This window comes from Seriola lalandi, unplaced genomic scaffold (assembly GCF_002814215.2).
Source record: "Seriola lalandi dorsalis isolate HSWRI2012SDOR001 ecotype SW California unplaced genomic scaffold, Sedor1 jcf7180002054044, whole genome shotgun sequence".
Taxonomy (NCBI): Eukaryota; Metazoa; Chordata; class Actinopteri; order Carangiformes; family Carangidae; genus Seriola; species Seriola lalandi.
Genome location: NW_019524597.1, coordinates 163840 through 176805, shown reverse-complemented (window position 1 = coordinate 176805; position 12966 = coordinate 163840). Strand labels below are relative to the sequence as shown.

The 12966-nt window shown below is 40.2% G+C and overlaps 1 protein-coding gene across 1 annotated transcript in view; it reads left to right on the top strand.

Moving 5' to 3' along the window:
- The window catches only part of grik4 (glutamate receptor, ionotropic, kainate 4), a 273439-nt gene that overhangs the window by 154683 nt on the left and 105790 nt on the right, over nucleotides 1–12966 (top strand). Inside the window, exons 5-6 of the mRNA XM_023402955.2 lie at nucleotides 2981–3145; nucleotides 6244–6341. Coding sequence (XP_023258723.1) covers nucleotides 2981–3145; nucleotides 6244–6341 — 263 coding nt within the window. The remainder of the gene's footprint in view (nucleotides 1–2980; nucleotides 3146–6243; nucleotides 6342–12966) is intronic.

Genomic DNA, 12966 nt, shown 5'->3' with positions numbered 1-12966 from the left:
CAGCAATGGTCAAATTACACACCAGAGTGGATAATATCTTTAATCACGATCCTGTCAAGGAATCATGGTGAAACCATTAATTTTAAACTTTAAACACCGCTGTGTTGACATAAACCTCCATCACAGGATTTGAAGTGTCAATCCTCAGACAGAGAGGAGTCTAGAGAGCTGAGTGATGAATATTGATGGAGCCGGGCTTTATATTTAAGGAACTGTGCTCAATGATGATTGGATTGAATGCTGAAGCCATTTATGGTGTTAAGATGTTTGGTCAGAGTCAATAACAAAGACATTTTCTCTAGACAAACAATGAACAACAATCTATACTCTAAAACTTTCAAACCATAGTGAAAGCTAACCTTTCCCACTCTTAACACAACACATAAACTGCAACTCAAGTTCACTGCTGAGTGCAGACGAATGTCCCACGTCTCCTGACACAGAAAATTTGAATTTAAAATGAAAGCGGTTTGATTTTATTAAACTATCCAAGTACTATGCCAGTGATCATATTAAGCTGTACACGATCAAAAGGGAGTCAGTTAAGCGCGTAAACATGTTAATGTGTTTGTCACCAGCTTTTCAATGAGACAGCGATGAGCACAACCTTGGATGACCTTTCACTGCTGCTATCTGCTTCTCAGCAAAGCATTTTTATTGGTTGTTGATATTGGCTTGCTGTGACTCAGCCCTGTGGTGATATCAGATGAGTGGATATGTCTCATCTTTGCTAGTCAGAGTTAGTTGTTGTTTGTTCAGCTGCGTGATCGGCAGAGAAAAGGTCACTTCAAACATGCTCTGGCTCTGTATGCAGCCCTGCACATCTCGTTCTGTTATGATTAGCCTTGAAGTTACAATCTGCGGTTTTTCCCTCTAATGGATAATATACAGTGCATTTACCTTTCAGCCAAGTTGTACTTGATTCTTTTTTTTTCTTTTTGTGTGCCTTATTAATTTCACACTTTTCTTGGTAGGTTACTTTTATCTCCTGCCTCTGTTTTGTGCCAAAACTGTGTAATTACATTAATTAGAAATCGTAGTTTCAGACATCTGCTGCTCATTTGATTGTTATAAGTATTTTATATTTCATATGAATGTTGGTTGTTCATACGCCTGCTGATGTAGTTGGGCTGAAGCATGATTAAGTTGTCGATGTGAAATGTTTGAATTATGATATTTCTGAAATGGTTTGTTCAGTGGTATAGGAAATTTTATTAGTTTCTTGTGGCTGAGTATTGGTGCAGTATGGCATTGTTGGGGTCAAACATCACACCTTCATGGAAAAAGTGAATTCATGATGAGACTAATAATCAACAAAATAACATTTATTGCCATTATTCAGTATAAATTCAGTTACCATTTTATTAGGAACACCTAGCTAAAAGGAATGCAGTAAATCAGAGCTGCAATAAATCCTTCCCTTCATGGAGGCTAAAATCTTCAGTTTTTGTTGAAATTGTGTTAAAGAGGTGTTGATTCAACTGTGTGATCTCTTCAGATGCTGCAGTATGTGTTACTGATGAACGTTATCGTGTTGACAGGTGTTCCTATTACTATTTCCGCCTCATTAAAATCAGTGAGAACAGGCTGATCAACGGACGCACCTCTTTGTGTAATGCAACACAGTTCAACAGCACCACACAAATTGCAGCCCCCGAAATCATTACACAGTTGAATCAACACTTCTTAAACACAGTTTCAACAAAAACTGACCATTATCACTTAAATGAAAGTGGGATTTACAGCTCTGCTGTATGACTGCATTACTTTTACCGAGGTTTTATATAGTGTGTCATTTAAGTTCCTTCCTGACAATTTGTCTGTTTAATCAGCCATGATAACAATTGACATCTGTGCTATTAGATGTCGTGAAATCAATTTATAATCTTATTTATATGAAATATCCACAAAAAAGAATACAATTACAGTGTGTAGTCCTATTAAAAAAAAAGCATTTGTCTTAAGGTAAATGTTACGATGTTGCTGCTGTTTTGCTTGAATATGTGTCATTATTGCTGTAGTGTATTTGGCAAAGCCATACAAATACACCCTTCCTCAATTATCATGAGATATGGAATGATGAAAATCCTTTTTTAATAACCCGTCTCATCAGTGTTATTGTGGTTGAACTGCATAACTTTTTTTCTGCATAAGAAACGAGAAAAGTGGATTATCTACATCCAGTTTCTGTATAATTGGCTCAGCTAAGCCATGTATAAGACAGGCATCAGTTAGCCGCAATATAATGCTACAATACAACCGATACATTATTGCAAACAGAATCCATATTAATCATTTCTTTGTATGACATGTTGTCTCATCATTCTTTAATTCTCCTGTGGCAAACTGATTTTATTTTACGGTGGACTTACACAGCATGGCATCTCTGAAAAGCTACTGCAGTGACTGCAGTTTGAAGTCCGCACTGTGCCTTTATGAAAGCTAAACAACTAGGAGATGTTGTGAATGCTTCTGATGCCTTAACAATATGCTGTGTGATGTATTTATATGTTTGCAGTGTTCTTGAAAATGCCATTAAACAGGTGCAAGATTTTAAAGCTTTTAAGCTTTCAAGCTTTTATCATACAGATCAGATATATACAATAGCACTCACTCTTTTAAAAGCAGATTCCGAGCAGTAAAAGCTGCTCCCGAAGTGTGTGGATTTATTAAGAACAATACTGTGCCTTTGTAGGCAGTCTAGATTAATGGAGAGCAGTGTGCACAAAATGTCACCTAAGTATTGGTGCTAATAAATCCATACACTTTGGGACCAGCTTCCAGTGGAGTGAACCTTTATGTTAGACCTAAAAAAAAAAGGCTTTAAATACATGACCTGTCTTTACAGGTTCTGATTGAATGATCATTGCCCATATGGGCAGCCCTGGCCATGGAAAAAATAGCAGTTACCATTGTAGATAGTTATTTATCTCCTTTACAATCACAACCCTTTGCTATCCCCCCCTTCTTTTCTCCTCAGCTGCCATCCTTGATGACCCTATGGAGTGCAGCAGAGGAGAGCGTCTGGCCATCACGCTGGCCAAAGACAGCATCAACAGGAACACAAACCGCTCCACCACTGGCAAGCTGGAGGTGGACATCTTTGAACTGCTGAGAGACAGTGAATATGAGATGGGGGAAACAAGTAAGTAATACAGGGAAGAAATGCCAATTAATTGGTGAGGAGAAGATAGTGTTTCTGTTTGTGTGTTTGCTCATTTGGGTGTAAGTCTGTTGGTCAATATGCGTGTGCGTGCTGAGTAGGAGAAAAAGAAGGTTGAAAGTAATAAATCTGAGGCACTGCTGGATCCAGTGAGCAATTGCACCAGCAAAGAGCGTCTGTCTATTTGAAATCAGCAAGCCTGTCATTTCAATTCAGGCCCACTGTCTTCTTTTCACTCAGTCTCTCACACTCGTCCCCCAAGTGCAGAGATATGTCTGTCTGGTTTAACAGTATTTTGGTCAAACAGAAGCAAACAAATTATTGAAAATAGATGACATACTGATGTGGCGCAGAAACACAAAATGAGCTGTCATGTTTTGATAGCTGCAGGAGTCAAAAGGTGTTTTACGTCTGCTTGCTGGGTCCTGTTTTATTCTGTACTTTTGTTTCTACTGCGGTAGGGCAGAGCAGAACGACATCTTCTGTGCAGTGTAATGTGACTTCATCTGTGTCGAAACAGAGATGACCTTCAACAGAAAGGCTTATGGACTTTTTTAAGTAGCCCATCGTGATATTTCCTGTAACTTGTCGCACAGTTGTGACAAATGTTACAACTGAGGGTGACTCCATTAACACTAGATGGAATACCTATTTTTCATCGATCAATTGTATCAATGCAGCTACTCCACAGCTACCACACACCTTAGTAATTATTGGTTAGATTATTTTATTTAATATTTCAAAGAAAAGTATCCAAAATCAATATGCGCCTGCAGAAAACGACGTGTGAGGATTGATTTTCAATACCACACATTCCCACTTTCACAAACCCAAGAGCTTCAGTTGGGGCCACTTAATCCATGGAAACACCGCTTCACTTACCACAACAACAAGAAACTGTATTACTCTCTCTGCCTGGTTAACTACAAACCCTTCCTAAATGTGGTTCCTCCTGTGTGTCTGTGTGCGTGTGTTGCTCTGTGCGCGTTGGTGGTGTGCGAATGCTGGCTTGTGTGTATGCTGTGCAAACGTTATGTGTGTGAAAGTGTGATTGTGTGTGTAATTAGAGGCAGGAATTGGATTAGGGACGGCTCAGCGGCCGCAGTTAGATGGAAATATCACAGAGGGAGCACTACCTGCCCAGGAAAGTCCCACCCCAACCTTTCAAACACCCACTCCTGTGGCGTATACAGCTCCTAAACGGATGCCTCCTTGGACTTGCTGCTTGTAAAGGCAGAAACAGCGACATGACAAGACTCCAGTTCACAAACAGACGTTCTTTCAGTTACTCTATTGCGTACAAAGCCGCAGGAACACATAAATGGTTTGCTTTAGTTCTGCCATGTGTGCACCTGAGGAAACTGAGAATGTTTCAACCACAAGAAAATTGAATGTGGTAAGATCTGAAAGGAAAGCAAAAGCGTTTTTCAACTTAGAAGCACCTTGATCTGCAGCTGGAGGAGTTCGGTTGATGTAGCGGCCGTGTGTGTGTATCTGTGTACGCAGCCATGTTGTGTCATTTGGTGTTTCTGGTTCTACTGTTTGCCATGTTTTTGCTGCATGTCCATCGCTTCTTCCTCTTGTGCCCAGCAAACCTGTCAAGTATTTCTCTGATCTAACTCATTACAGCGCTAATCATTCCAAGGTTCCAATAGCTTGTATTGATCAGTTAAAATCAATGTTAAGCAGGGAAAATAGACTTCAGTCGATCTCTTTCTGACCATAATTTGACCGCAGTTAGCAGCACAGGACTGTTCTGACAATTCATGGCGCAAATGGACACCATGACACCAACGCCAATGTCCAGGGGGCAAAGAATAAATTGTGGTGAGGGGGCAAAGTTCTGACAAAGAGTTTATATACCTATTCTTTTTCTCTCACACACACACACACACACACACACACTCACACACACACACACACAATGCTTCCTATGCAGAAAGGGGGCGAATGAAAGTGTTACAGGGGCCAGGAGCATGTTGGCTGACAGTCAAATCATTCAGCTTTATAATTTGATGAATCCGTGCAGGCAGGTGCAACTGTGTGTGTGTGTGTGTGTGTGTGTGTGTGTGTGTGTGTGTGTGTGTGTGTGTGTGTGTGTGTGTGGAGGTGGGTGTTTCTGTACAGTGTCCGTGTGTTCATGTCTCACAACCCCCATGGGGGACTAAGGGATTACTTATTAATCATTCGATTCACTGCCTTTGGATTCGCTGCGCGGGTCAGAAAACGTTTCCCCTTTGCCTCTTCCACATGTAGCTGATTAATGCCCTGCATTTGCCCCAATAATAATAATAATAATGATGCTTGTGTCTTCCTCACATCGTTGACTGTAGAGGTTTAATTAGAGGCAAAGGATTAATAAAATTACAAGAAATGGCATTCTGTTTTTCAGTATGGTAGATTAAAGCATATGGCCCGTGTCCATGGGAGAAGAGTAAAACTCACATTCTCTAAAATGTTTCAGTCTAAAGATTTGTTTTCATCCCCAAAGGTAAAGCCTTTAAATCAGTCCTTGTAAATGTAGAAAGTGGAAAACAAGATGAGATGTGTGTGTCACTTTTGGGGATATTATTGCATTCATGTGCAAATGTTCAAATGCCAGATTTTATGTTTTAAGCCTCTAGATATCACTGCCTGTCACTTTTTCTGGCTCTCTGCCTTTCTCACTGTCTGTCTGCTATTTGAGTATCAGCTTCTCACGCAAACTATGAAACTCTCATGGGATTTTTTTTTTTTTTGTACGTATGTATGTACATCACGTTCTGCATATTAAACGTCGACAAATGCATTCGGCCTTGCACAATTCACCAGCACGCGTAGGTTCAGGTTCCCTTGGGACAGTAGAAGCGCTGGCTCAGGTTGCTATCTGTTTAGAGGTTGAGATAGTCAGCATGTGCATCCATTAACATCTGACTGAGGGGAGCCTTTTTTACATGCCTTGCCTCAGATTCTTAAAGAAATCCTGTACTTTACTTTTTTGGATAGCACCAACTGACTTGCTTTGTCTCTCCTCCTCTCCATTCCCTCCTCCCCCCTTAATCCTTATTTTCCCCTCCACCCCCCTCTTTGTGTTCTCTCAGTGTGCCAGATCATGTCTAAAGGGGTTGTGGCGGTCCTCGGCCCCTCTGCCAGCCCGGCCTCCAACTCCATCATCAGCAATATCTGTGGTGAGAAGGAGGTGAGTTTATGCACCCAAATGGCCCATGGCTGCGGGCCCATGTCAGGCAGCCTCTTCATAGTCCCACCACAAATACAGAGTTTGGAGCAATGATGCCCATTAGCGGCTGTGTGGCTTTTGTGGGAGATTGAGGGGGAATGAAATCTAACTTGTTAGTGAAAATGATGAAATACCTCAACAGTGTCATAACTCTCCATTCTAGTCCCACTCCAATCAAAGCTCCGCTGGACATTTTATTTCCTCCTTTCCCCTCATTATCTCGGAGCCGTTTGGCCCGCTGGGGCTTTCTAGCCACTGTTTCGACATTTTTATTGAAACAAACACAAACAAACAAAAGTTTTGTTGTTTTGCCCCAAATTGTGTGTGTTGAGAACAACCAGCGCCTTCCATTTCTACGGTACATGTGGTGTTTGACATCAGGATATTTACTTCGGAGATGATATGACGGATGATAGTATCATTGATATTATTTTTGATAAAACAAGTCAACAGCCATATTTTCTTTTCTGAACAGTGAAGAAAAACATGTTTTTCACAATTTAAACATGACTGAGTGGATTTAGGGCTTTAGAGCTTGACTGCATGCAAACCAGCCCCAGTTGGATGCTAATTGGCTTGTCTGAACTCTGACACGGTGTGTTTTGCTGTCTGATGTCAAGACACGGAGCGCCTTTGAATTATACAAAACCATAAACTAGATCAAAATCAATTATAAATAAGAAAAGAAACATATATTCCCAGATTTGATGTGTGATGGCTTTACTGCCACACTTTGTTGCATTTACTGAATTTGATACTGTTTTGTTTTATTCTATTTGTAGAAAACTGTTTAGATTATTACTAGTGTTTATATTATCTACTGTATGCTCACTACAGATTTTAAAAATTACATGTCAGCTTTCTTCCACTTCATCAGTCACTTGTGTGTTCTGGTGTGCTCCCTGCCATAATTGGATTTGGTCCACAGAGAAGCCGCCTTTTTAACTGCATGAATTTGATCAGCAGGACTATTAAAAGACATCCCATTACCATCCCTTTCTCTATAATGTCCACTGGTTCACTACAGCCTGTCTTTCTAATGAGACATCAGTCTGTTATAGTGTGAGACAGACCAGGACTCCCTGCTGTTAAAAATCTCTGGTGGCATTGACTGGCTGGGCGGACTGCTTTGAGAAACTGACTGTGATAATACCACTGTATGAATATTAAAGACCCCATAAAGTGAAAAGTGCCATTTTTGAGCTGTTAACTGATACATACAATATAGTCATAAAATACTCCCAGGAGTTGATACTAGCCCAAATCATTCACAGATCCCCCACACTTTCCCAAATTTAATCTCTACTTGTCCCCTCTTATTGTAATTGTGTATGTGCAGCGCAATAATCATGACCATGATACTTTTAAGCTCCACCAAATTGCAATGTTTGACACAGAAAGTAGGATTTATAGAATCTGCTGTCATGATATTGAAATAATCTTTGTCCTTTCCTCCTTTAGCACTTGATTTTAAGCAGAAGTTTCCATCAGGTCTTGGTACTGTTACACTTCACAACTAATAATTCAGTACAACTACGGTAGTATTGGATTATTCCATTGTCAGGGAAAAATATGCAGTGTGTTCCCACATATGACAGCTTTCACAGAAACATTTTGATATGCATGTCCAATTAAATACTACATCCATATATCACCCTTGGTGATTCTGTTCTCCCAGCCGCAATAGGTGAACTTGATAGAGCTGTGCAACTCCACATCTGTACTTATTCTTTGGTTCTAATCCATGTTCTGTTAAAGAGTGAATTTAGCCTTTTTTCAGTATTTACTTAAGGAAACGTGCTGACAGCATACTGGATTACTCATGAATGTGTAAGTAGCATTTTACTGTTTGTTAGCATTGTGGAATAGAGGTTTAAAGAGGTTTAAAATGGAAATATTAAAGTAAGTAAAGTGATAGTACCTCAAATTTGTACTACACACATACAAATGAACAGCTCTCATAAAAATCCATTAAACCTTTTAAATATACTAAGCACATTTTACAAGTATAAATTATTTCATATGGTTCTCATCTTAACATCAAGAACTTTATTTTTGAGTCTGTGGTGTTGAAGAGAGCATGTAGTGATTTTTGCTTTGTAGATCTGCAGCCTATATATATAAAAAGATGGTTTCTGTAGCTGCCTTGAAAATGTATAATCACATTATTAGAAGCAGTTTTGTGTCCACCCCCAGTGCAGGATGAGTCATGAAAAATATTCAGTCAGTTTACAAGACGAGATGAGGGATTTTGATATAAAAATGCACACCAAAGCATTTTTGGACACATAGTTGAAATGACAATAGACAACAGATTAATAAACCCGGGGGGAAACCTATTTCCTTGGGAATACTTTGATCCTCTTATCCCATTCTGTGTTATATGAAATGCATAAATAACTATTTTAAGGTTGTCTAACAATGAAGCCCATTGGCTCTCATTTGTGGTCATCACAACGCTGCTGCTGGTTTTTATTTTAGTCATAAAATCAAAGACGACTCCATGCCTCGAGTGCACATCTGGAAAACCGAAAAAACAGCAATCCTAGCAGTTTGGTTCCTGAGGGTCAGGGTTAAAAACAATGGTGCTAACTCAGTGGTTCCTCCCCGGATTCTAGCAAGACCCAAGAGTGTGCAGAGTTTTTATTCCAATCAAACACTACGCCAGCGGATATCACTGATTAGGTCTCATGGCTTGAGGTGTGCAAATCAGCAAAGTCAGCTGCTGCAGTGTGTGTGTGTGTGTGTGTGTGTGTGTGTGTGTGTGCGTGCGTGCGTGCGTGCGTGCGTGCGTGCGTGCGTGCGTGCGTGCGTGCGTGTGTTTTGTGTGTCTAGCAGAGAAGGTCACATTACTCATGTCATGATCACTCTGAAGGGGATGACAGGCTAATGGACTTCATCAGCACAGCCTTATATCAGCGGTTGGGTGTTGTAACTAACCCATTACCCACAATAAGGTACAGGAGATACTGTGATACAGCATGTAAAGCATGTACAGCAGCGAATAACTAAGGACTATGGAGGAAAACATGCCCTTGAATGATAAAGTATTTTCATTCATTCCTTATGAAGTGATTTTACTTCAAAGGTCAGTGACCTTTGGCAAAATATGTTGGGTTATTTAGGGTTATTTACTTTACCAATTGTTGACATCTCAGATTCTGATAAGATTAAGAACAAAGAAAACCTCCGCAATTATTACCATACAGAAGAGGACCATGAACAGGACTAAAGAACTTTTTCAGTTCTGAGCATTTTAAAGGTCTGTCACAGTGCAAAATTTTACAGTAAGAAAATGCTTCCCTGCTGAGTCAGAAGGTTGATATATTATATATATATATATAGCTATATTATTATACCAAGATGGTTAAGTTATTCTTAATGAGATGAGCAGCACAAATCTTATAAAATAGTCTGCAGCGCACCTTTGAGGACTGCTCAGTAGGTATGGGTAGATTGGCTGGTGGATGCAAGCAGGTGGTCATGCCTAATATTACCTTTTCACTCAAACATCCCACCATCTGCCCCCCAAAAAGCCTTCACATGATTAGAAGATTTATGAGCAAAACGGTTTTTTGCATTTATGCAATTTTTTTATAAAGAAACCACAGATACATATCTTTCTTCACTGGATATGACCAAAGTGGGTCTTTTATGAGATGACCCACAATAGCAAATGACAGTTAAGCATAAACAAATCAAAGCTGCAATGCATGGGTCATTTTATCAATAATTTATCAATCGTGATAAATAAACTGTAATAAAAGTCAATTGAAAATGTACTGTATATAATAATTGTCACATCCTTAAATAATATCAGCAGGTGATGTTTGTCTGTGACACTCAGCTCTAAAAGGTGAGAGCAGGTCACCCTGATCCATGCACACACACACACACACACACACACACACACACACACACGACTCTGACCACCTAATCCCTCATTGTGATGGTAAGGACACAGATGCTGGCGATCCAGCAGCTGGTTGCCTGGGACACTGGCAGCAATATTGTGGCTGACAGACCCCACAAGGTGATCAGCACATCATCTACTCATCTCTATCAATCACTCCCCGGGTTCCACTGCTGCTGCCGCGGCAACTTCCACTGGGCCAACAGAGGAGTGGAATTGAGCCCATCTGGGTTTCGCACTAATAGTGACTTATAGAAAAACAGCTACTGCAGAGGGGCTGACTGTGTTCATCATGTTGGTAGTTTGTTTCCATCTTAGGCAGCGTGCAAAGCAAACCTTGGGGTCAGGATTTAGAGGAAGGGCAGATTAATATCAACTAATGGGAAACATTAACTGGGGTTTTGGATAAGAGGCTCCTGCTGCTTTACAGGTGCTTATCTGCTGGCTGCTGCAGCCAGCCAGAATAGGTGGAGCATGCAATGCAGTATTCTTGTTGTTGCTTTGTTCCCTGTGAATCTCAAGGATAACAAATCTGATTCTTATTTAAAAGTGGTGACTTAGATATGAAATAATAGACTCAAGGACTTTTCATTTCCCATTCAGATTTGCACCAAGCCCCATTTACATTCCCCATGTTGCACTGTTATTTTCATACAGACTTTGGACTAAGGTCATTTTGCTATTAGCCACAGGAAGCTTTCAAACTAAATTGAATAAATGTTAGTGATTAAATTTTTAGGTGGCAAATAGTCTGTCAAAAAAAAGTTTTTTTTATCCCACTGCTCTGTCACCTTCAGCTCAGTTTAAATGTTCTTACTGCCTTTTTTTTTTTTAACCCAAACATCCTCTCCTCTACCATAAGCGATGCAATGTGCAATATCCCTGTGTCTGCTCAAGAGGGGAAACATATTCCTCTATGATTCAAACATGTGTCAGAAGTAGTCATGAATATTAATGTCCAGTCCGATGTCCAGGGGTTGCTTTGGGCTTGCAAAACCATCTGGTTGTGGAAGTATAGAGGGATTACACCACTTCATTTAGGTTGGGTGTTGCTCAGGTTGGATTTAGAGGTGAACCTGAGGTCCGCTGGGCAAACAAAGAGCACACAGGATTGAAGTTTGGGGTCACTGGTATAGCTCAAGCCCTGAAGATAGGTAATAATGACAGAGTTGTGCTTTCAAACACACTCAGACACATACACAAGAACATTTGCAAACACAATTCTGACTCACTGTTATACAACCACCCAGAAAAAGCTTTAAATAATCTGGAAATTGCTTGCAACTTGAGTGTCATTTATTCGCAGATGCTCAAGTACTAGCTTATTTTTCAGGTTCTCTGTGTCTTTCTCTCACCCTCTCTCTGTCAGAGACGCTCTCTCATCTCATTTTCTGCCTCTTTCTCTGCTGTCTCATGTGATACAGTGCTTTGCTGAACCGTGAGCACTGGAGTTGAGGTAATTCTGAAAAACTCATTCAGTCCCAGTAAAAATGAATCCTTCCTTCCTTTTCCTTTCTAAGTTTAATTCCAAGATAGTTTGGAGTCAAACATATTTCTCAAGATTAAGTTATTAGTAGTCAAATGAACTGTAAGATTCCTGCACATGGCCAGACAGGAGCAATTGTTTAACAGGACCACAGACAAAGTGAACAGACAAAGCTGAGGCACAGTTCATTGCTCATGAATGGATGTTGAACGAATTTGAAAATTTGTCCACTTTCTCGGAGAGAAAGGTTTTGCAGGTCTAGTGCTTCATTTGTGTCATTGTGGAGCTTCCATAAGAAATTCACTCACTTGATAGTTGCCATAGTTCTGAGTGCATGTTCGTTCATTTGTCCGTTCACATGTTCAGATACTCATCCTGCTGTGTTGTGTTCAGTGTGTGCAAGGCTGTCCAAACTGATTTAAATGGGTGAGTTGTCCAGCAGCTCAGAGCTGCACAAGGTGTGGAATTGCTTTTTGTGACATGATAAGCCAGCTAGCCAACCCAGCAAATCCTCTCTGGCCCGAGACCGTTTATACGGTAGCTATGCTCACATTAGACCGTCTCCCTGCCAGACGCTGCGCCACCGTTGGTCATAGCAAAGCCAGCACACCACATCTCCTGTTTTTGTACAGCCAACCTCTAGTCAGCTTTGCTCTCACACATGTCGACACCAGTATCATCCAAAAATTGTAATACTCACAGGGATGGGGTTTATTTCTACCTTAATGACCATGGTTTGCTCTTATTGTGATAACCGTTTAGATTGTAGAAAAACCCTGCGTGGTCTGATTGAGTAAACAAATTTGCACCAGTGTCAAGATCGCAAGAATAAGATAATAGTGATGGTCGCAATTTTCTTTAAATAAAACCCGTATTCATAATTGCTGCATCTATAAATTGTGATGAAAATGATTAACTAATAAATGACTGTCAGTGGATAAATCCTTTGATTTTTAGATATGTTGATAGTCATTAGTTACAAATTTCACACACACTGTTACACATCGCTGCATAATATATTTTGTGTCTTTTAATCATAGCAAAGATTGTGTTTAAAGTTTAATCATCTTTAGAGCTGCTTTGATCTGTTGGAGGCGATGCAATCCCCAACAGTAAGAGATAAAGTGAGTGTGTTTCAAATAACCAGAATTATCCTTTAACACTTCCTGGTGCTCTGTTGACAAGTG